We start from the raw sequence: 24,579 nt of genomic DNA, 5'->3' as shown, positions 1-24,579 counted from the left end.
CGTTTTACCGCAGGCTTCGCTGAAAACCCGAGAACGTCTTGGATACCACAGCCGACGGGTCCGTGGGCTACAGGGGGTCTGGGCTATGGGGGGAAAGATGCGACCAGCCACAGCAGGGCAGAACAGGAAAGAACGATTAGCAAAAACCACTTTCTCTCTCATTTTGCATCGCTGAACATAGCTTGTGCTTTATTTCATCCATCCCTGCTTTTACCCACGGCCCGTGCCCAAGCAAGCTGTCCGAGTCCCCGGGAAGGCCGGAAAAGCGTCCAACGTGCAGCTGCGTTGCTCATGTGCGCGAGGACCCGAGGAGCGCCGGCAAATCTGGTTCTGCTGCATTTACACCCCCAGCATTCGAAACACACCCCCTTTTACTACTGTTTACGCTTTAAACAGCAGCACAATTTACATTACAAATCCTGAGGCGCTGCCTAAGAACAACCGCCAGAGCACGTAAGCCCTGGCGCAGCCCGTCTGCTGGACGGCCGCCGTCGGGATTTTATTAAGAAAACACAAAAGCGGAGCGGATGACGAGCGCGGGCGGCGGCGGCAGGGGAAGGGCGCCCGGCCCGGCCCGGCGGCGCCGCTGCCCTGCTCGCCGCGGGCACCCCGAGGGGCTGCGCCGGCGCCATGCCCGCGCCGGCCGGGATGGCTCCGCCACGGCGCCCGGGGCTGCCCGGGCACAGGGGGCAGCGGCTCCCCGCGCCGCGCCCCGCGCCGCAGCGACTACAATTCCCGGCGTGCCCCTGGGCAAGCCCCTGGCCGCCCGCCGTCAGCCCTCCCTTACAAGAACTACAATCCCCAGCATACACTAGGGGCGTGGGGACCGGCCCGGGCCCCTTGCGTGCCGGGCGCCTCCGCGCAGCGCTTGCTGGGAAGTGTAGTTTTCTCCCCGCTGGCCGCCCCGCCCGCTCAGCCCTGCGCATGCCCGTGGGCGGCGCTGCCGGCACTGCGCCTGCGCGCCGCCGCCATGCCGGAGGGGAAGGCCGCGTTCCGGGAGGTGCTGCCCAAGCAAGGTACCGTTGGCCCGGGCGGCGGGGACGGCGGCGCTGGCGGGCGGCGGGGGCGGCCCGGGCGCGGCGCTCACGGGCGGCGCTTGTCTCCCGCTGCAGGGCAGGTGTCGGTGGAGGACGCGCCCGCCCTGGTGCTGTGCAAGCCCAAGCTGCTGCCGCTCAAGTCGGTGTCGCTGGAGAAGCTGGAGAAGCTGCAGCGCGCGGCGCTGGAGGCGGCGCGGCCGAAGGAGGCGGCACGGCCCTAGGGCCGCGCCCGGGGCCGCTCGCTGCTCGGCGCGGGTGGGGGTGTCCGCGCCCCGGGCCCTCCCTGCCCCCTCCGCCGCGTCCCCGGCTGCGCGCTGCCTCCGCGCGTCTCGCCCCGCCGCCCTGGAGAGCTGCTGCTGCCCCTGGTGTCGCCCCCCCAGAGCCGAAACGCGGGGGGCGGTGTGCGCTACAGCGTGGTGCTGGAAAAGAGTCCTGCCCCTGTTCGTCCTGGCCTGGAGAACGGAGCTGCGCTGTGCACAGTATGTTAGCATAGCCCCAGCCTGGATACACCCATGTAAGCCCCCTTTGTTTTTGAAAACACTTCTGATAAATATTTACCCTCTGTTTAATCAGTCAATGCTCTTCTGTATGCTGTAATACAAAAAGGTGGTGTTAAAGGGAAAGTTCCATTACACAAAGTTTAGAGATCCAATCTTTTTAAACTTTTTTTTTTTTTTAACAAAGAGGAGGCAGAACAGACAGCTTCACAAAAAAAAAAAATACTTTAATATGTTCTAGTAGAACTTTTCACTTTTCCAGTTACATAGAGAAAAAAAAAGCAGTTTGGTAAGTGGTAGCTAGAAAATCTAAAACCTACCAATGTTCTCTCCCCTGGAACAGATGAATTTATGACCCAACCCCATTTTCTTGGGCTCTTTAAAACAAAGAAACAACTATTTTTCCTCCCAAAGCATAGTATTTCTTCAGCAGCAATGAAAATGGGGTCACAGCAGCATAACTTGACCCTTCTGTAAAGCTCTGTATAAACCAGTGCTTTTATGATGAAAACACTGTCCTTGAAAGAAAGAGGGGCAGTTAGACATTGAGGCAAACGTGGAATGATTAGGTCATAAACATATGGCACTTATAAAAAGATAGCTTATTTGAAGGCACGACCACAGCAGAGTGGCCAGTTGTTCTACTACATGCCCAAAGAAAGTTTTCTTCCTGAAATTTATAAAACTATTTAAAAAATGATTTGTACCCAAAACATGTGCTTTAAAAAATATGAACTGTGCTAAGCAATGTTTGTGTATTATGTATGTGTGTGTATACATACACACATACATACACACTCCAAAAGTGTGTGTGTATATGTACACATATATACACAGACACATATATATATATGCATGCGTGTGTGTGTGTACATATATATATATGTTTTTCCCTTTTAACTTTTAAGGCTTCAGCAGTTGGTTTTCACATTCAGTAACTTTCTAGTTTAAGACGACCTCCATCTCCTTCGCTCACAAAACGCTTTCTGCCTCTGTAAGAAAATAGAGGGTATCTTTTTAGGAAGCTCAAAGTAGCATCAGTTGTATTTTCTTATCTATTACTGAAAATCTTCAATTGGCCTTGGGAGTCAATATTTAAATACATATAGGTGTGTTTGTAGGAAGCTTTTCAAAAGTTGAGTTTTCAAATATTTTCTGCTTTGCCAACCTTTTAACATTAAGACATGCAAAAAATGCTGGCTTGAAGGCCTAGAAGTGGCATTTTCTAACTAAAGCAGAAGTATGCAAGTCAAAAATGCATCTCAGTGTATTTACTAGTACTGAAGTATAATCATGCTTTTTGTTGCAGACATGATTTTCAACCCTCACACACCCAAGGCTTGCAAAACATTTAATATTATAAAATTGAGCTTGTGTATATCTTTAAGTCCAAAATCCACAAATAGAGGCTGTCTTTGATAAAGTCGCAAAAATTTCAAAACCTAAACCAATTGCCAGCTGGGAAAATGATAATGTGTAAGTCTAACAGGACACCCAAACTGGAAAAAATTTGTCTAACAAATAGAATTCCTGACACACAAAATTGTTAAAAATATTTTTAACATCAAATTTAATGAAACTGTGTTTATTCCCCACAGGAAGTAGAATTTATGGATCTATAGTGACCAGTAAGGAGAAAACAGAATACTGAGTACTTGCAGATCAGACATCATTATTTATGCTATGAATAAGTAAACAATAACAAAACAACACTAAAACCACAGGACGGACAGATAGTAAAGGATTAGGTATTTAGAGCTTATACCATGTAAATGGCCTATTCCCTCTTATGTAATCAATCTAATCTGATTTTAGGACTCTATTAATGCATTTTAATATGTTTATTTAAACAATTTTTTTTCAAAAGCAAATTACAAATGGTGGTCTGGTTTCCCACTGTCACTACATAGGTCACTGGGATGCACAAATCTTCCATCTCAGGACTGTGCTGATCTCTGCCAAGCAAATTAACAAAACAGAGAAGCAGCCGGTCTTCCTCCTCTGGAAAGTGGACAGGCATGCTGCCTGAGACTCTCCGGAGGCTTACTTTCCTCAACTATTTATTGCAGTCTCCATGTAACAGGTTTCAGATCAATGCACCTTTACAATAAACTCTTTCCCAGTCCAACCCCTATTCTTCCATCCTCCTTAGCTTCCAATTGCAATCTACAATACCCAGGTCACAAGATCCTCCTTTCCGTTACCTACAGTGAGGATAAAAAGCTGTGCCTTCACCTGTCTGTAATAAAACAAGTACCTTGAAGGACAGAGGTCTCTCAGTGGTTTGGAAATTATTCCAGCCTGAAAGCATTCCTCTACAAACCGCTCAAGCACAGAATAGGAGTGTGGCACATCCAGGTTAATATCTGGGATTTCACAGTAAACTCGTTCATAGCCCTGCAGCATAACAATTCAAATAATGATGTGGTTATTCTATGGTTTCACTACCATTTTTTGTAGGATAAATTTTCATGTAATTTTACATATACTATAAACACTTTCAACAAACCTAAACCAGAGGAGCTGCAAGTTAGCAGGAAAACAAGGTATAATACCAGCCAATATCATGGTATTACACAACTGCTTACAGACATAAAAACACTAGCAGAACTTTAAGACTCCCCCAAAAAATTATAAAATCAGGCAGTACAGAACCTGTGTTTTAGCCTGGTGGCTATCGCATGGAAGAAAACTTACTATTTCTGCCAGGCAAAAAAAAAATACAGGCCGCAAATCTCCACCACTATGCAGCAAGGGAAATATTTGTGCCAACCAGAGATGACTTCATCACTTCCCTCCAGCAGGATGATTGGGGAAAGTTTGTCACGAGTCTTAGTCTGGTACCCAGTTTGCCCCAGGATAGCACAACTGTCCAGTGTTCATAGCTGGAAGCAAAGTCACGAATTATGCTAATTTAGTAAAATATTTGCTTCTATATACTGTTCTAGTTGATATTTCTAATTAAGTGGGTCTCATACTTCAATTATGAAGAATTACTGGTTAAAAAGAAAAATAATTTTTTAGAAAAAATGAAGCTATACTGTAGCATTTACAATGATTAGTTTTTAATCACTTAATTGCATAGGATCAATTGAAATTCTTCAACAGAAAGTTTAAAAATTCAGCACCCCTCAGTTCTACAATGAGCTACTGCTCAGAATTCATTTGTATTTCCTCCAGTACATGGCAAGTATTGTTACATACTGTATACATCAGTGACAGTTTTCTTGTATGGGATGTGGGGGAAGAGGGAGTGAGTGCAGCAGGAACAATGGCCTGCCAAGTTTTTACCTTAAGAAAAGGTAAAAACTACACAAATTTTGGGAGACCTTACACAATATTCTCCAAATGACACACTTACCCTCTTCATTTGATCCATAGTAATGACAGAAGACCCCCAGAGAGATTTCAACAAATCCAGTATCATTTTAAAAGTCTTTTCTCCAGTTGACTCCAAAACCATCACCACTGCCTGAAACAAATTATGCAAGCCTTTTAAATAAAAAGACAACAGTGGTTTAAGCATATCTTGTGTAAGCATATAAAGTGCAAAAATGAACAACAACAGATGCAGTATTATGCATTTTCTGGGGAGGTAAGTCCATTTGTTGTAAGGACTCTCAATTCCAATATATTCTTATTTGAAAAGAAAGACTGATGGAAAATTGCTCGAATAAGGATACAAGCAATGAGAAAGGAGAAGACAGAGTAAAGAGCATGGCCTGATTTGAGATACATAACCATATTCATATAGTTGCTACATTATAGATGGAAATTAATTTTATGAAATTAATTTTCATCTGTGATCTTAGAAAAATCAGAAAGAAGTTTAAAATCTACCAATCTCCACAAACTCCAACAAGCAAAAAGCTTTTTTGTATTCCCAATAAATTTGCTAAATGGAGTCATTTACTCAGAAAATTTACACTGTTTTAGTTTGTGGGTGTCCAGCTTTAATGGTAAAGAAGCACTTCTTCATTTAGTAGGTAAAAAGAATACAAATAAGAACAATCTTCCAGATGCAGCAAAATAACATCTTTCTCTCATATACTCAAAGCTTTTACAAATGTACTAGATGGAACAATTCCACCATGCAAAGCAAGCTGTGTAACTTTAAAAAAAACCATACAGTTTAGAATATCCAGATGTCTGAAATCTGTTGTAGTAAGTTTGCAACTAAAAGGAAATAAACACAAAAACAAAGCATGTTTTTTGCTGCTATTCCTTAGCGGGGGGTGGGGGGGGAGGTCTACTGTTTCAGTAATCTCTAACCATCTGAATGCACCTATTTACCCAACAAACAAAATTTAATTCTGGATCTTCCCAGAGGGACCAGTAGTTTACTTGTTGCACAAATTGTTGCACAAATGAGTACACAAACCATTAACTTCACTTTAGTTATTCAAATAACATCAGAACTTGCAACCTGAGCTTCAGATTCAAGTTACATTATTTACACACCCACATCAAAACAAAACAAAGTCTGCTTTTGTTACTGACAATCATTAAAGGGACTCCAATTTCTCCTTACTTCATATACAAGTTCATGGTGGAAATGGGGTACTTCCAGCTCCTGAAGGCAACGTTCAGCTTCCAGTACATCTCCAGAAAGCAAATATTCCTTCAGTAACATATCAATCTATTGAATTTTAAAATAATAGAAAAAAGATGCTAATTAGATATAAAAATTTGAAAGCTGTTAACTGTTTTGATAATCTGCAACTCACCTAGCAGCAAATTATTTCCCAAAACTTGAAGCTATTTTTTTTTTTAAATAAATGGCATTAAATTGAGTGCTATCAGCAATGTGAAACACAGTGTAAGCCAAATACTTACCCATAGTGTAATAGATACACAAGCACTAGAAATGCTGCTTGATAAGATTCCCATCACCATGAAAAGTTAACATGGCTATGATCAAGTTTTTCTCCCCTGAACTTTTCCTCCTCATCTGTTATGCTCACAACCTAGAAATTATAACGTGACTGTTTCCTTTAAACCTTTCCCTGCTTCTTAGTATGGATCGCTGAGCTTTCTTGATTCTTCCTCCAATTTTGTTTCTACTGTGTTTTTAATCAATGATGCCAAAAACCAAACTCATGCTGCCAGCTCTTCTAGATACCTTGGCTCTTCTATTACGCTACCTTTTGGATTGTAAACTCTTAAAGCTGTAAGCAGTAATAAGTGTATACTAGTTCATATTCTGTATTGCCAGTGTGTTCTCAGCACTGAGAAGGCAATACAGGCATCCGTTTCAGTAAATACAACAATCTACATCAGTTTTTAAAAACTACTTTATATAATACAAAAACACACTGACACACATTTTGTTACAGGATATATGCATCTCTCTGCTCCATCCCAAACATAAGCTTAGACAAACAGTAAACTCTCAAGAGTTTGTACAAGTCAGCTACCTCTTTCACAAGGTGTTTCACAGACTGCTGGCCACCTCCTGACCCCCACACGTTGTCTATACGCTTTCCACCTTTTGTCATACTCAGCAACACAGTAGCTCGGTCAAGTGCAGCTCTAGAAAGCAAAGTTTGTGTTTCAGGAAGTTATTACAAAACTTGAAGGAAAATCTGTAACATCTACTTTCCCACTTCCATTCCTTTTTAGGCACAGTGCTCATGCTGAAGTCACAAGTGACCAGATCTCTGGGAGGACTTCATGATTAGTAACTCCATGCAGACATCTCGATCGAGAAGCCAGCAAGCTAGCTCCCCAAGTTCTCTTTCCACCAATTTTACACTTCTGTTTGTACCATGCTCAGGACAGATAAGTCCCACAATGACAGCAGATCTCAGTCATCAGTGCAGAACCTGAAACATTTTTATGAGAGAACTTAATATATTCTTATGCAGAGATGAATTCTATTTGGGCTCTGCCAAGCATGCAGCTTGGCATGTGAATTTCAAGGCTTGAATTGCTTCTGAGCTAAAGAACGGCTTCTCTGCTGAAACATTACTTTCTGTTTCCATCTAAAGAGCTGTGAAACCTTGGGAATTTAAGTCAAAATGCAACTACATATTTGCTTTCCAAAGTGGTAAGGAGATAGGGTGAATTAAGGAAGCTTGTCAATTCATTGAGAAAACGAAAAAAGGAATTAGGGTCAGGAAAAAAAAAAATCTCAGATCCAATTAAGTACCATTCAACTAAAGGAGGAATAGTTGTGTCCCACTGCTCATGATAGGGCTAGACAGTAACAACTACTCTATGCAGAAGCCAGAATTACCAAGCAGCAAACACTGTCCAAGAAATAGCAAAGACAGGCAAGCATCCCAGATGTGCACTGTGCAGGCTAAAATGCTTAAAATTGCATGAGACATTTATATTACTGATAATTTTCACAACTTGAACCCTCAAGTTAGACAACTAAGCACTGACCTCCTTTTTTAAAGTATCCAACTATAACCACTGCAAATAGCATAGAATATCATACCATATTTACAGCAGTTGTCCATTTACTCGTTAGTCACATTAAAGCTTTTTCTAAGACAAAACCTTCTATAGTCCCTTCTTGTTTCAGCTCTTTTTTTTAAATTAAACATAAGCTGGACAACAAACCTGACTGACTAAACTCAAATGTATTAGCATACTCTTCAAGCACTTACAATATTTCTCCTCTGATCTGAGTCACTCTGGCTTTTCTTTTTTTTTTTTTTTTTTTCCTGTGGCAGACACTCTCTGTGCATTTCTTTCAGTTCATTTTAAATTACGAAGAATTAATAAAGAACCACATAGTTTATCCTAAAGTCCCAAATTTCTGTTCTATTTGCTTGGCCTTTGAAACTGAAAACCAGAACTATAGAAAGCAAGTAAATTACCGAGCTTGGGTGCAATCCACAGTGCCTTTGTAGCCATCTATGTAAGTACTGCTTAAAATCCCATCTCCAACAGCTCTCGCAATAAACTGGCCCATCAACTGCAACAAAACAGAGGCATTTTTTAAATCTTGAATTTCAAAGCAGTTCTAAATAGACAATTTAAGATACTTGGTTTTCAGGTTTCATTTATTAAATGAGTCATCTCAAAGTAAAAACACAGCCTGAGAAACTGGATAGGGAATTAGAGACAGCAGGACAATCCACGCATATTTTTCAAACACAGAGTCTATTTCAGTCTACTTGATCAGTTTTAACCACAATTAATAAGAAAAAACTTTCAAATACAAGCAGAAGAAGTTTCAGATATACCTGTGGTGCTTTGGGAGAATCCAGAACCAATTCAGGTAGATCTTTAAGTAGTCTATCAAATGATTTTTCCACATCAGTTTTGCTTACTACTGTCCCACAAAGGTCAGAAAGAAGCTTGGATGTCATTTCCCTGTGACTAGCCTTCCCCTCTAAAGCCAAGGAAACAGCCAACACTGGCAGACTGTATTTCATTTCACCGAGGTTTAAATCCTTTAGCATTTCCTACATAAGATTTGAAAAACAAAACAGATTTTGTAAATATATAAAACTATGACATTTTATATATTCACACACACACACACACACACACACGTGCATATATCTTTATCTTTACTGCATGAGCAGAAGCAACTATTTAGGTGTTCTAATTGCACATTCCTTGCCAATATCTTTATATATTCATTAATAGCTAGCTGTTGGACTCCCATGTACACTACAGGGCTGCCTCCTAAAATAAACAAACAAATGTGACATACCGAAACTTCATTAGTATCTCCATGTTCAAAATATTCCTGTATGATTGGTGTTAAAGTTTTCTCAAATGCTCTTTCATCCAGAGGCAAAACTACTGTTTCATAGACACAGTTCTCCTATTTTAAAAGGCAACAAAAACATATACACTTTTGTAAACAATATTGTATCTTCTTAGATCTTACAGAGTTTTACTAGCATGAAAATATCTTCTAAATCATTAATGCTTTATGCATGCCCCTGGCAGTCAAGATTCTATCAGAAAGTAACTGTAGAGAAATAATCTATTGAAGCGTGCAAAGTCAGTAAAGCTGGCTAAACGTCATGCTCCTTACAGTTTGAATTTACTGTTAGCTGAATTCAACTAGAAAGCTGAATTTACTGTTACATTATGGTAAGCACTCCACAGTGTACTCCTAGGATTCTGCTGACGCTGCATGAACGCAGAGATCAAGTACCTATGTACTATGTACTGAAAGGAGGGCAACAGAAACTCCTGTGCCAGCTCAGCAGATGTAGCTGTGCCACAGTGTAAGGTTAAACTTCTAGCATCTTTCTCTGTAAGCTGCATTCCAGTCCCTGACAGCAAGCCCATTTTCCCCCTTCCCTAGTGACTGCATGACCAGGCAGGCACTAGCATGTACATATCTGCATGACAGAGAAAAGGCATTTCCAGGGTATTTGTGAGTGAAAACATTCCCTAAGGGGAAAAAGAATCACACAGCAAGCGTTCCCTGTATAACCTGGTCCTGTAGAGCACTACGTGTAAGACAAGAGTTCCAGCACAGCCACATCTCCCACCATAATTCAGTTCCCCACTCCTCACAGAGTACAGTAGTAACATTCAGAGCAATACTACAGATCAAAAGAAATCTAAGCAAAGAAGTTTCCAACTAATACTTTTTCAAAAGCAGCTTCCCATGACCAAGAATTAAAGGAGAAGGCAAAATGCCTCTTCTTCCACCACGTCAGCCTCTGTTTACAACCTCAGTAAAGCTAATCATGCAGAAGTCCCATGGAATATTTATTCAACTTTCTTTTATGCAATCATCAGCTTCATTTTCAATAGCTACCTCTGCTAAGGTAATTCTTTGAATTAAAAAATGATTCTGAAGGCAACGTTCTGATGTACCCACATTCACCCTCTTAGCAGCTATGGCTACAGTCTCTGCTCGAAGGACACCATCATCACTCTGCTGAAGTTACACAAAATTTGCTTATGGTCTCACAAATGTATTGATCTTAGAGACTTCAGCAATCAGTGTTTGTAATTCTCCTTTCCTCAAGAATTTAAGTTTATGAGGTATCACTTGCCCAGTGAGCTTTACTCCCCTTGCCCTGACCCCTGCCAACAAAATGGTTGCGAGGGGCAACCTTCCACAACAAATCCTAAATTAATATGTAACGAAAAAAATCCAGGCTATCAACCTTGCACTAATTGAGTGTGTTTATACAACGAAAACATAAGATGTGGGGAGGGATGGGAGAAGAGGGAAGAGAAAAATCTGTAAGAGATTTTTTCACCAAGACCAAAAATCTCCCATTGTGAGAAAGTCTCCTGCATTTTTAACATGGTGCTGATTTGCAGTTTAGAGAAGCATTGCAACATTCACCTCCATGAGAAACAGCACTAAAGGAACACACCTTCAAAAAGGGTGCTGCCTAGTGGGGCAAAGAAAGAGGAAATAAGCTTGAGGTAAGATCTGTGAATGTTACACTACCACACTCATACAGCAGTCTTCTTTAACTAGTCAATAATCCATTCTTGAACATAAAAATGAGTACTTAGCATGGCCAAGCCAACCTTCACATAACTCTCAAGGCCACACTTTCATTACTACGAACATCACAGCAATTGTATTGAATAAAGGAAACCAAAATGCACGCTGCACGAAGGTATTTGCCTACCTGGTCATCATCATAATTAGGATCCTTAATATCTACTTCTTCCAAATCATACACTTGACCTGGTGTTCCCCAAACTCCTTTACCACCTGCTCCACCTGGCAAAACACAGGACAGTAAGAACAGCTAGCTTACAAAGAATACTTTTAACTGAACACAACAATCCCTTACTCAAAGGCAACATATCACAGCTTGTGCCCATCTCTTACTTCTCAGGGTATATACTGAGAAGGGCAGAAGTGTTTGTATGACACGTTCTCACTTTAGCATTTAGTGTTTAATCTCTTTCCAGTAAGATAATAGCAGTGCAAAGCAACACAAGAACAACCGAAGGCTGACACAACTGTGATTTCAAATATAACCATGTTTTCAGTTTGCATTAGTAATAGTCCTGTGAATCACCTCCACCACAACAGTTCAAATCTGTGTATTAAAAAGGTACATACCTTAAAGACAAAAGTTAACTAACAATACATATACAAAATTCTGTCTAAGACTGTTATCTGCTATTGCTGTACCTAACATAAAGAACCAAGTGCCTGCACAGAGATTGCTGTTTACAAAAATGATTCCCAATGGGGAAAAAATGCTATGTTTTTGGACAGAATCTATGGTACTTTCTTTGCTAGGCTACACCTACCTTTCTTTGGTAGACCCCTTCCCTTTCCAGACCGGGATCGCCTGTCCAGGACTTTCCCCTTTGGGCTTGTTGGTACAACAACTCCAGTCTTCAGTGTCTCTCCATTGTCACTAACTGAGTCTCCTCTCCCAGAATCTCGAGAAGAATTTTTCCGCAATCGTCTTTTTGCTCTAGCATTTATTTTAGCTTCAGTAATTGAAGTTGCAGGAATCCAATTTCCATTGATTTCAGTCTTTCGTTCCTCAGACCCACCATTTTCTTCATCACCAGAAAATGGAGCATCACTTAGATTATCGAGTTCTTAGAAAGAGAGACAGTAAAAATCTTATTTATTGTTTTAAACAATCTTCTGTCAAACTACCAAAACCATTGTGTATTTAAAATGGATTACAACACTAAAATTAAATAGAACTCTCTTTCACTTCCAACAGTTTTAAGGCAGACTTGATTGTTTAATATGTCTACACATCACAGTAATAAGGAGTTCCTTATTCCCCAACACAGGTTATCCACAACCTAAACAGAGCACAGGTCAAGAGAGGCAAAGCAAATAGACCATTTACAAACAGGTAAACCACAGAAAACTGCACCCCTGTTAAACAATCTATCAGAATTCCTAAGTGCTTAAGATCTAAGTGCCTAGTTATCATGCCACCCACTCATCTCTTGATTTAGAAACAAACAGAACTGCCAATGCAGGAAGTTCTGTAAGAACTCACTAATGTTAACAGATTATTCACCAAAGTGAAATTAATCTCCTAAATCATCAACCAACATTCCTCTCATTTGAGGATTTTTAACAGACCACCCGCTGGGAAAGCAATGATTTAGACTCATAGGAATACATGCACAAGTGCACTCTGTTTTCTCTTGTTAGTAAAGCTATGAAAAAAATGCAGTTCAATACATAGCCCAGAAAGTTTGGTAACAAAGACTCATTAAAAAAAAAAAAAAAAAAGTATTTTCAAAAAATGTGATCATTCCCTTTTACTAGGTTCCCACCCTCCAAATCAGGAGATTAAACAGGATTGATTCTTTCTAGCCTTAAGAAGGAGGAGACAGGGATGAGAGAGGGACAGAAACGAATGAGTCAGACAGGACAACAAATAAGGCCCAAGACTCCAAGTCCTGATGTGACAATTCCACCTCAACCTCCTATGATACCCCAGTATCCTGCAAGATGAAGCCTCCAGTGTTTTTCAGTCTGCCATTTTTAGTAAACCCTAAGTGCTTACTTACCTAGCAAAGTCCAAACACCAGTTCATACAATGAATAAGATTAGAATAATTGTAACAAATGTTTATTCTAAATTTCACTAGGGCTATCTTCTTAAAAAGAAAACAAAAACACCCCCCACACCAACTATATTCCTTTTACAGGCCCAGAAAAGACATAGTCCTTTATTGTGGGCTATGTCAAGCCTCTAAAATTGCTGTTTATTCCCCAGCCCTACCATAAATAAAATGAAACAAAGCTAATTACCTATTAAAACCTTCTTCCTACACTGTAAAAATATCATCCCTCTCCCCATCCCCCAAACCCACCTCTCACAACTTAAGAATCTGTGAATATCTCAGGGCACTCAGAAGTGCAATAATTTTCACTCTTTTAGGAAGCTAATACACATCTAAAATTTGGACCTTAAGCTCTTACTTCACAAAGTTATGATCTTTTCCACACAAACTCAATGATTAAGCAGACTTATTAAAACAGCCTTTAGAATTTCTTCTTCCTCTTTCTTAACCCATGAAAAAAAATGAGAACCTATTTTACATTCCAGTTAATACCCTGGAAAGTCTTGCAAATTAGAACAAACATGCGTAAAGGCAAAAGCCTTAAGTTCTCTGTTATAAAGCCCTTCTTTTCCTGTTGATTCAGTAGAGTCTAAGAAAAACCTACAGCCCCAGTCCTGGCAAGCACATTGGTGAGGCACACAGAAGATGCTTTTCCAGTCGTACCAAGCCTACTTTACAAAAAAGTTCACAGCATCAGCTCAGAACATGAAGAGTATTTTAAATTTGTATTTGAACTTCGCTGAAATGTATTATCTCACCATTTCTATACATGGTGATTAACAGTGTTCAATTAGCCATATTTCTCAGAACTATGTTTTTTTCCAAATCAAAACAGGTTCATGAAAAGTTTTGAAAACAAAGTGCACTAATGAAACATTTCCAACCTCAAAGCGCTTACCAGTATCAAAGCGGATACTACACTAAAGAATGAAGAAAGCTTAATGCAACTGCCTTCTTTATGATCAAAGAAGTAACATTTAGATATTCGTGTTCACAGATGCGAATACTGCAGTTGAACAGTAATGCAGTCATTCTAGTCTAAGCTTCATCTTTCCACTAATTACTCCCACAAAGCATTCCTTTTACGCTTGCAGCAAGCAAAATAAAGTATGCAGCAAGCAAAATAAAGTATGCATCATGTCCAGAAAAGAATTCCCACAACAAGCTTTCTCAGTTTGTCTAATATTTTAATAAAATAAGGATAGATTTGCCTAACCCTAGCGGAAGGGAGGGGAAGCTAAACCAAACAGAACGGGTTTCCTTCACTCATCCATCAGCATGATCAGCTCATCTCAGAGAACAACTGAATTAAAATTCTTCTTCACACCCAATCTTAATTTCTCGAGGTTAGACCTGCAGTCTGGCTGTCCAGGACCTACATTCTTCAATGACCACTTTTCTCTCAGTTTTCAAAGAAACTGTTCTAGGATTAATTAACACACGATAGTCCTGAATCTGACTACTAAGGAAAAAAGGGGGAGGCATCGTTCAACCTCCTTAAACAATCCTGATCTAGAGTGTGAGACTAAAGGAAGTCCTCCACAGGAAACATCCCAACCATAAGACTCAGTATTTCTCACTGCATTACTAATCTTTTTAATATAAGACTACTACTTCCACCTGAAACCTGACTCCTTCTACATAATACTGTGACCAGCTGGCCCTCCACTATTAGTTACCATGCTATGCTGAACAAATATATTAAATGTTTATACTAGTTTTGATGTGTATGCCACTGATGCATGCATACATTCTAAACTGCTGTCTTCTACCACAAAATCACATCAAGATGTTAAGAAGAGCTTCAAATTATTCCTTTACAGCATGTTTTTATTTTGAAAAGTTTATAAAATCAGTAGTTCCATAAAATCAAAAGTACATATAAAACGAGGCTGATCTCCTTTCAGTTTCATGTTTTTACCTCGTATGACATATATATAAGCACATATAAGCAGGAATAGCGTTCTAAAAACTTTAAGGCTTTGCTTGCTATATATTGAAGTTATCCAAATCAACCTTACTAACCTCCTGTAATGCCTAGCAGGCACACTTAAAATCTGTGCTTATATAAAGCTACTTTAAATAACAAAAAGAGCATTCAGCAAATACTTATCTACACATAAATTTTATTTGGCCAAATTAGGTGAATTTAGACATGCAGCAGTCTCGCATCTTTATCCAAATGTAACTCTAAAATGTTGAGAAGCAATGCATCTTTCACAGTATTTAATTAAGTTCTGGTAGTAATATTAAAATAACAGTTCATCTACAGGATGTTGCAACTTCAATCACATTACATAATCTCCTAACATGTTTTTCATTAAAAAAAAATTAAAGTATCAGAAGCCCACAACAACTCTTCGGTATAAGAAGGTCAGTGCAAATCATTACAACCTTTAGAAGACATAAAAACATGATACTGCAGTAACACCACTGCGTTAGAAACTACATTTGCGATATGGACAAAACAGTCAATTTCGGGGAGGTCTCTAACTCATATTGAATGAAGTTTTCCCATTCCAGCCTACTTCCAGTCAAATCTTTCATCATTTTCTTCCTCTAATTTTAAGCTAAACAGCTACATAAAAGCAGAATATGTCCCTCTCAAATGCACCTATGCATTTTACTTTTTAATTTACTCTTAAAGCAAAACCAAACCCCAGGCAATACAACTTAAAACAGAGAACACTTCAGGCCAGCCAAGCAATTTTAAGTACAAAATACTAAATATATCACTTACCTGCAGGGTTAACATAAACGTGCTTGTTTTCTATTTCCATAGTTGCTTAACTGAACTGACAGCAAAATGCAAAGTCTTAACGTTTTCCTCTCAAGGCCTAAACAGAAATGGAGAAGATTAGAGGAAAGCAAGCACTGGACTAAATCCTAAGGAGTAAAAAGCTGCAAAAGCTTCACTCACGAAATATGTAATTAACTAACTGTAATCACTGCAAAGTTCCTTGGGAAGGCAAAAAATGTAACATTAGACAGCACCACCCTTAAACGCATCTATCTAGATGTCATAATTAATAGTGCAAAATTATGACATCGAGAACAAGACCTCAGTGTCTTTGCAGTACCAGTTCTGTTGCTTATAAGGGAGGCACCAGGATGAAAGCCGTTATTTTATGGGTAAAAGCCCTCTGTGAGCAGTTTTGTTGATAAAAGTCACTTCTATCAGCTTAGACTGTCCTCTTCTGCAAAGGAATTATCTATATAAGCATACAATATCAATGTTATATTTGAAACCACAAGAGAAATGTTCTTCAGGTTTAACTATACTGATAATATGGTACTACTTTATCAAGTTCAGACAAACCCTCAGAAGACACATATTTTTGTTCCTCCCCTCAAGGACACAGTCCTTACATTTTACTGCTTATGTATGTATAGCTGTCAAGCTCTCACATCCATGCTTCTGGACACTCCAAACCCTCTTTATACCCATCACTCAATCAGCAAGGGATAAAGCTGGAAACTCCTCTTTTTCTGCTACTCTTTCTCCCTCTCTTCCTAGCAGCTGCTGTTCTACAGACCACCACAGGTCAATGCTGTGATGGCATCATCCACCTTTCCTTTATGTACACAAAAAAATATAGTGGCTCCAGCATTCATCACACGCTTTTTACCTGCAATGTTTACGTGAATCACTTTGTGGTCTTGTGAATACTACTGGTATATGTCTCTGTGCCATGATAATTCAGTGGCTCTTCTTTCCCTTTCTCATCTATTGCTGCCCTGAAAACAGCTTACTGATGAGTGGCAAGATTGTGACATCAAACGACATCAGTCCCTTCTGCTTTTCTTCTCTTCCCTTGTTCTCCCCCCTTCTGTCCACTATACCACAGACCTATTAACTGCAAATGATTCAGCACAAGTGGATGAAAGTGAAGAAATTCTGGTTTAGGACACAGTATCAAGCTGTCATAATCTTGTATTTCCTAATGTCAACCCTAATTCCAAACAGTTAACGACTTTGTGTAATACAAAGTCCTCCCTGCCCCACACCATTTTTTAGGTAAAGGTCTTCTAAATTACCTCAGTCATTCAGGAGTCCAAGCGTTCTGAGTCACTGTTGTTTAAAGAGCTTTCCCTGTATGGATCTCAGTCTAGGCTGAGCAAACTACCATGTAAGAACAGTTTTATTCTTCCCAGCGGAATGTTCCATCAGTTGTCCACTTCTTTAAAAAAAGATGACAAAGGACAAAATAAAATGTATTACATAATAACCAAAAGAAAGTATTTCATCATCAATAATCAAGTTTAACCTCTGGGTGAAGGGACACCTTCTTCCATATAGGACTAACTGCAATTCTCCACCTACAGCTACACAAAAAAACAACACAACTTTCATCTGCTGTCTTGAGATCCACCCTGCTTTGCACATAACAAGGATGATGGGACAACCGAGCTTTACAGTTTATACTGTTATACCGATCAGGAGACATATGCTCAGTTTAAAAGTGCACTCTCCCAGCCTAGACTCTTGTTAGTTCAAGTTAAAGGGCCTGCTCAGACTTCAGAATGCTGGTACTTATCTCTGTATCCAAAAATACCACTTCGTATTTTGCTAAGCTGCACTACACTATTACCGATCAACCACAGAAAAAGATCTGAAAACACGCATTAAAAACCAACAGAATAAATAAACCCAAAGCCTATGTCAGAAGAGTCAAAACTGGACCAAACGGACAGAAGTAAATTTAAGTGCCTAGAGAAAAAGAATGCGGCAAGAGACCTTAAGACGAATCAGTGACACGAAACGGTTCGGAAGACCCGAGCACTTCCCAAGCCGCTGAAACCCACCAGTAAAGACGCACAGCCGCATGCTGCGCCTCGCGACAAGATGGCGAGCGCGCAGGTGCCGCGGCCGTTGGCCCCGCGGGCTGCCCCCCGCACGGCTGCGACCCGCAGGCCCCCGGCCCCGCCGCGCCCCACGCTCTGCCGCTGACCCACGCGGCGCGGAGCAGCGCGGCCGCCACTCCCGGGGCAGCCGGGGGCGCCCGGAGGGACCCGCTCCCACCGCTCCTTGCCCGCCTCGGCAGCCGCCCCCCACCGGGATGGGAAGGAGGATGGGAAGGAGGGAGGGGGCCAACCGCGCCGCGCCGCCCGCCCCAGACCGTTACCGGCGGCACCCGCGCGGTCCCGCCGCGCCGCTGCCCTGCTTGTTTGTGTTTTCTTCCCCCCAGCGACACGGGCCCCAGCGGCCGCCACCGATTGGCTGGCTCCCTCCCGCCGCCGCAGCCAATCCGCAGGCGGGGATGCCGGTGGGTGGGGCCGGCGGGGAGGTTGGGGGGGCTCAGCCCTCAGGAAAGGGAAGGGAGAGCGGGGGGGGGGGCGAAACCATCTCAGCCGCGTGGGCAGGGGGGAGCGGGAAGGAACCATTCGTGCGGGGAGGGGAGGCCCCACGGGGGAGCGGGTTTCCCCATCCCCCCCGGGCGCGACCTGCTACGGAGAGGCCGGGCGCCATTTGCTGCCGCGGGCGGCTGCGCGGGTGTCCGGCCAATTGGCCGGAGTACAGCTATGTATATGGCCCGTGCAGGTGGACGGAGCAGTGGCCTTTGGGGTAGCGCACACCTAGCAGGCCAGCCAGTTACATTTTCCCATCTAACTTACCATTAGTTGCCCCAACCCACTCGTAAAGCTGCACTTCTTCGTTATCTCCTGACTGCTAACGTTTCAGGGGCTCATCAGTGTCAATTAGCAATACCTTTAACAGGTTTTAGATCAGATCTGAAAGGGCAAAACCTGCAATGGGGGAGTGCAGTTGCACCCTGAGCAAGGGAAGGGATGGATGGGTGTTTTGCAGGGTGGGTGACATAAGCTCTCCAAGAAGATGGTCCTGCACAAGAGCTGGTGACAAACGTAGCTGTGGAGCCTCTGACAGCTCTTCCTGACGGCTGTTCAGCACCGTGCCCTACTCCTTTAATTAGAAATCACTACATTTTCTGCAGGCAAATATATATTACTTCTTCTTTATGTTATTCTAGACCAACACCAGGGTTTCGGATCTTCTTTTTTTTCCTCTTCACACAGGACTCGTGTACCTGCTCCCTGTCTGCAGTGTCACAGGACGGCAGTTCAGGGGTCCTGGCGGGAGGACACCACAGCTGCCCCAGAGCTGGCAGACAGGACCCATTCATCTCAGGGCAGCTGGCAGGTAACAGATGCTGCAGCCAGTCTTCTCCGTTGCTAAAACTCTTAACACAGCGCATGTTTAGGGTGGATAGCTGAACCACGCATATCCATCCAAAGCCCTCCAAATTTTCCACTTTACATTACTTTACACTTACCCTATTTATTCTATGTACACTGCCTAAGGACACCTAATTAGAAATGATAGCCCCATTTCATTGTCAGATATTTTGCCCCCATTCGCAGTGTCTCCTGAACCTCAGCTAATCCCCTATTTTCCCTCTAATTTCCCACTTCTGAAAGCCTAAGCAATAGCAGTTCAGTGCTATGAGGGAATAAAACGTAGATCAATTCTGCTTTAGTACTTCTGCATTGCAGGAATTTTCAGCTACCAGCAAGCGAATCCCCCTCAATTGATACATTACGACTTGACTTTTATAGTATCTTTACATATTACTTTTATAGTATCTTTACATATTACTCCACTGTAATTCCACTCTGAATTAGTATAGATTTGACTGAATTAAGAGCCAAACTTTCCTTGTATTAGAGCCTCTAAACTAATTTATTGGTCTGGCTCTGCATGAATCATCAAGCAGGTTTAAGAATGAAAGCAACAAATGATATTCTACTAAAAAGCCTGTGCAGCATAATATTTTTACACAGCCATCCTCTTTGACTGCTGTATTTTAGTGATGAAAAAAACCACTTCCCCCATCAGACAAATAATAGAAAATCTTTCTTGTTCATGAAGACACTAAGTTCCAGACATTTTCTAGTCAGGGAGGTTCAGCATGTTCATACAAGACTATTTTCACGTGCAACCTAGAGGCACCCTTGAAAGATGTTGTTTTCCCATCAATCAAAAAATAATTTCCAGTTTGCTTTTTGCACCTCCACTGATTAGCATGCGCAAGGCAAAACACCACAGTGACATTAAAGCGATTTTGCAGTGAGGAGAGATGGCAGAGATACCAGATTGAAACAGTAAAAAGGATCCGCACATGAGAATATACAACAAAATACCACATCCGTGCATCATGCCAATTGTTACTAAATATTTTAAAGCACTGCGGAAAATTGCTGGAGGATTTTCTGGTAAAACTGAGCACTGGGTCATTTCCAAGAGGACCAAAAGTGGGGTCATTAATCAAAAAAAAAAAAAAGAAAAAAAGAAATTCCCTGAACCATCGAGCGCACCTCCAGACAAGAAAAGGCTGCATTTTTTTTCTTTCTTATGCTAAATGTCTCTTAGCAGCTTGGATATCAACCACTGAAAATCTCATCTAGATTTGACTGTATGTGCTTTCTGATTTCTAAAACAGTGACCTGAAAAAGGGCTGATGTGCATGAAAGGTTCTTTGTATTTTCTCACTCTGTCAGCCAATCTAATAAAAGATACCACCTCTTTCTGCCTTTCTAGCCTCAAAACGACCTGTAACATGTAAAGGACACAACCGAATCACGTTATCAGTCCCTGGGCTGTACGGAGTTGCTCCTTCCCTCCCTATCTCCCTCCCTCCCCCAGCTATATTGATAGCAAACGTACTGCCAAATTCCCCATAGAAGCAGAACAGCACAATTTCCCTCCTCCTCTCCCATTTATCATTCAGACCAAGTTCAGTTATTCTTAGAAAACCCCTCTTCTGACAGCTTCCAGCGGATTCTCCGTTCAGCGCGCCCCGCACGAGCTGTGCCGCTCTGCAGCGGCCCCCGACGCCTGCGGCCCACGGTTACCTGCGCCCCGGGCCTCCGCCGCGCTGACCCACGCCGAGCGGCTCCGCTCGCGCCTCCACCCCCAGCGCCGCTGGTCACCTGGAGCAAAACGCTTGGACGGAGGCGAGCGGGTCGCTTCCCAGCCTTCTTCCTTCCTTAGAGCCTGCTGGGTTGTTTTCAAACTCTCCCCTCCCTTTCTCACACGCTGGCCAAGCCCTCCCAGAGCACCCAGGGGAGGAAGCCATTGGCTGAAGCTCCCCAAAACGCTGGAGCAGCCCTTCCCCCCCATCCAGTGTCTGGCACACAACAAACACCGCCTGCCTCCAGGCTGCCCCGGCCGGTTTGCTACCAGCCTTTGCTTTTCATCAAGGTTTATTTGAACTGTGGCTGTTGTTACTCGCTTAGGTCATCAGACCTCCAGCACCAGAGAGACCAGTAAAAAGCAGAAAGAAATGGTTAGAAATGTCATAGAGCATTTTCACTGTACTCCCCACGGTAGATTTTTCAGCGTTTTACTTTCTGTTTTAGATATTTTCAAAAGGCAGCATCTGTGATCCTGACACCTCAGCAGTTCTGTTTGATCACCATCTAGTCTGTTACTGTGTCACTTAGAGTATACATTTCCACACATAATGCAGACACCAAAAAAACGTACCATATCTGTTAAATCAGTCTGCTCTGTTCAATTGCCTATCTCTTGGCCTTCCGGTTTCTTTTCCCTCAAAGTACTTTTATTTTGCATCTTCTGCACTGGCCTCAAGGTGCATTCACCAAATGAACTGCAAGCACAGCAGTCTCATCAGTCAGCGTCAGCTCCAGGTTGAAAGGATACTAAAAACTGCCTTTGTTTTTTTAATGCTCAGTAATTTGAGTTGCTTTTGAACATCTTCCCACGGTTCCCTCCACAAACTTTGGACTGGGCTGCACTGCAGACCTGCATGCACGGCGCTCAACGAGGGTGGGCATCTCTGTGGGATGGGAGGCTCAGGTTGGCCTGAGCGGGAGAACTGAGGTGCCACTCATTGAAATGGCTTTGGACAAAAAACTTTCCCAAATCACAGCTTGCTTCTCGCTATGTCTGTCTCTTGCTTGTCTTCCCCAGACTTGCTAGCGACTTCCCTCTTCCTATTTCTGAGTACACCCTCCTGGCAGAAAGTTTAAAATTGGGTTTGCTTTGTAAAGCTGATACAGGCACATCTCCTTTGTGTTACAGTTGTCATCTGTTCGTTCTTGCCTTAACAAAAGGCAGTCATGCCTCTGAAAAGACATTTTCCTGGAAAGGGCTGAACTTGTCAAATGTGCAGGAGAATGGAGTACTTCATTTGGCTGGATAGAATTCCAGACAGTGAGTTCATTTAAAAGCTAATAATCAGAAACACTTAATACTGTCTTAACCTCAGAATAATTGTCCTCTTTACCTGGTTTACTGTGGGAGAAAATCTTAGGGATTTATTTATTATAACAAGGTGTGTTATTGCCTTGTAATTACTGTTTGACAAGCTGAGGTCCTGTGATATATATGTAATTAATAAATCATGTGCCTGCTTTTCTGTGTGTACAAGCACACCTCTATTTTTATATTCACAGAGGGTTACAAAATATTTACCTATGTGCATAGGACTGGCAGGAACTTCTGGGCCACTGGGTCTCCTATCGCAGGCACCATGTGATAATAATCCTTTTCATAAACTTATCAAGTTCTGTCCTCAAAGTAATTTAGTGTTTTGCATACACGAGTACAACTGGGCGGCTTGTTCCTGAACCAGATAGTCAAACAGTTAGTAACAGTCTTCTAATCAAAATGTCCAATACCTCTTTTTGATCCTTTATTCTGTACCAGCACTGGCCTTTAGCATCATTAGATAAAGTATCTGCTTCCTGGGAGATACTTCCATGATGTATTTACAGAGAGAAATCCTGTTGCTCTCCGTGTTCACTTTGCAAAATCCCACAAGGTAGCTTCTCCTTCCATTCCCCAGCCATCACTGCAGCCCTCGTCTGCACCTTTCCTGTAGCATGCTAGGACTGTGTATAGCTTTTTTCTTGTTTCCATCCTGTTGGCAACTCAGTTATTCTGTGATTGAAGCGTGAGCTGCCAACCAGCTGCTATCAAAGGGTTTAATCATTTGTGCCTTTGACTTTCCCTTTCTGCTGATCTCTGTCTTGCAGTTGGCCATTTTTTTCTGTATATCATTCTCAGGCCTGCTTTTTCTTGAGGTTGCCTCATATTTTCTGTCATCAGCAGTTTCACCAGTTCTTCACTAACACTTGTGCCAAGCTCATCTACAAAAGCACTATGCTAGATCTCCAAGAGTGATCTTTCAACAGTCCCCCAAGAACTTTCTTCTAAACTAAGTCTTTCCTGCACTGCTCTCACAGCAGGTCTTTACTGAATTTAACCCTTGTGCTAAATGACTTCTCCCTTTACCTAAGAACTTTCCAGCTGGCACCACATGAAATGTGTAACTAAAGTCCAGATAGGTGAGATCCACCCCATTTCCTTCACTAAGCAAATCACTTACCTTATCCAAGAAAGATAAATGGATTTGATAAACCCATTTAATCTCATGCCATTTGCCTCCCTCTCTTTAACCATCCTTTCCTTCACAATTTTTTGAGAAGCCTTCCATATACTATTAAGTTGAAACTTTCATGCCTGTTCTTGTCCAGATCCGTTCCTTCTCGCTTCTTGTGTATAAGGCCCATGCTTGCTGTTCTGTCCCTGAATGGAGGGATCTGGTAAAGACATTAGGGCTAGTTCTTCCAGAGCTCTGGCATGCGGATTATCCCGTTCCTCTGCCTTCAGTGCAGGAAGGCTCCTTGAGATTTGCTTCTATTCTGGTTGTGCTCGTTTCCATATCCCCATTCCATTATCCCTCTCATCTTCAGCCTTGTGATTAACATCCTCACCCTCAGTGAAAGTTAAGGCAAAGTAGGAATTTGGATTTTGCACATACCTAATTTAACACTAGCCTCTATCCCATCCTTACTATATAGTAACCTCTCTTTTTCTTTGCCTATTTTCTTCAGCTATATGCATCCAGGAAAAGTATTTTCCCATTCGTATTAATATCCTTTAGAAGACTGAAATCTGCCTGACTTATGAGACAGCTTTTTTAACCAATCGATCATTTTGCTTTTTTAAAACAGTTCCTTTTAATCACTTTTTATTCTCAATATCCTTTCTGAGGTTGCGATTGATTCAACTGCAGCATCTTCCTTCAAGATTTTCCCCTTGCTTGCATTTTATCCAGAGGGAACTTAGACTTAATTAACTGGCAGTTTATTGCCACTGGCAGTTTATTGCCAGTCCTGGAGTTTTATCCCAATAAAATTTAGACAGCCTCTTCTATGTATAAATTCCCCAGCTCTTAAGGAAAGCTGACTATATTGATTTGTTTAAATGTGCCCCTTGGAAATCTGAAGCTGTGTCAGTCACACCTGCCTTGACCACAGGGCTATAATGCTTTAAGCAGGGTTTATCATTAGAAAACCAGAAGGATCTTGAGTTTTCCAGAAAAAAATTGGGAAGACAAAAGTGGACTTTCCTGATATTTCTAGGGTAAAAATAGGCAAAACAGAAAGAAAGAGCAGATGTAATTAGTTGTTCTTTTTAGAAAAAAATTGTTACCATAAAAATATAACTGCGCAGGTCACCTTTTGTGGTTATTCACCAAAAAGGCA

At 41.9% G+C, this 24,579-nt stretch overlaps 1 protein-coding gene across 4 annotated transcripts; it reads right to left on the bottom strand.

The window, feature by feature from the left end:
• Positions 1-1,744: 1,744 nt before the first annotated feature.
• PDCD4 (programmed cell death 4) lies at positions 1,745-21,080 on the bottom strand. 4 transcript variants are annotated; one of them, XM_026117446.2, is made up of 13 exons: positions 20,917-21,078; positions 17,083-17,225; positions 15,785-15,881; positions 11,750-12,049; positions 11,113-11,207; positions 9,210-9,323; positions 8,734-8,955; positions 8,365-8,462; positions 6,952-7,066; positions 6,066-6,173; positions 4,896-5,006; positions 3,792-3,931; positions 1,745-2,526 (listed from the first exon to the last, which is right to left on the bottom strand). In XM_026117446.2, the coding sequence occupies exons 3-13, from the start codon at positions 15,822-15,824 to the stop codon at positions 2,466-2,468; spliced, it is 1,404 nt and encodes a 467-aa protein (XP_025973231.2). In that variant the 5' UTR covers positions 15,825-15,881; positions 17,083-17,225; positions 20,917-21,078; the 3' UTR covers positions 1,745-2,465. The 4 variants fall into 4 exon arrangements, with proteins under 4 accessions (XP_025973231.2, XP_025973230.2, XP_025973232.2 ...); XM_026117445.2 differs by lacking the exon at positions 20,917-21,078 and adding an exon at positions 18,171-18,311; XM_026117447.2 differs by lacking the exon at positions 20,917-21,078 and adding an exon at positions 17,851-17,870.
• Positions 21,081-24,579: the final 3,499 nt, after the last annotated feature.

The sequence above is a fragment of the Dromaius novaehollandiae genome, chromosome 6 (genome assembly GCF_036370855.1).
Source record: "Dromaius novaehollandiae isolate bDroNov1 chromosome 6, bDroNov1.hap1, whole genome shotgun sequence".
In the NCBI taxonomy this organism is placed as follows: Eukaryota; Metazoa; Chordata; class Aves; order Casuariiformes; family Dromaiidae; genus Dromaius; species Dromaius novaehollandiae.
Note: the sequence above shows the minus strand (reverse complement) of the source record. Positions and strands in the feature narration are given on the sequence as shown.

Coding starts and splice junctions, on each gene's coding strand:
- PDCD4 (XM_026117446.2), bottom strand. CDS start 15,824: ATGGAAATAGAAAACAAGCACGTTTATGTTAACCCTGCAG. Junction 6,174..6,951: donor TGAAACACCTTGTGAAAGAG/GTAGCTGACTTG, acceptor AAAATTCAATAG/ATTGATATGTTACTGAAGGA. Junction 3,932..4,895: donor CTATGGATCAAATGAAGAGG/GTAAGTGTGTCA, acceptor GTTATGCTGCAG/GGCTATGAACGAGTTTACTG.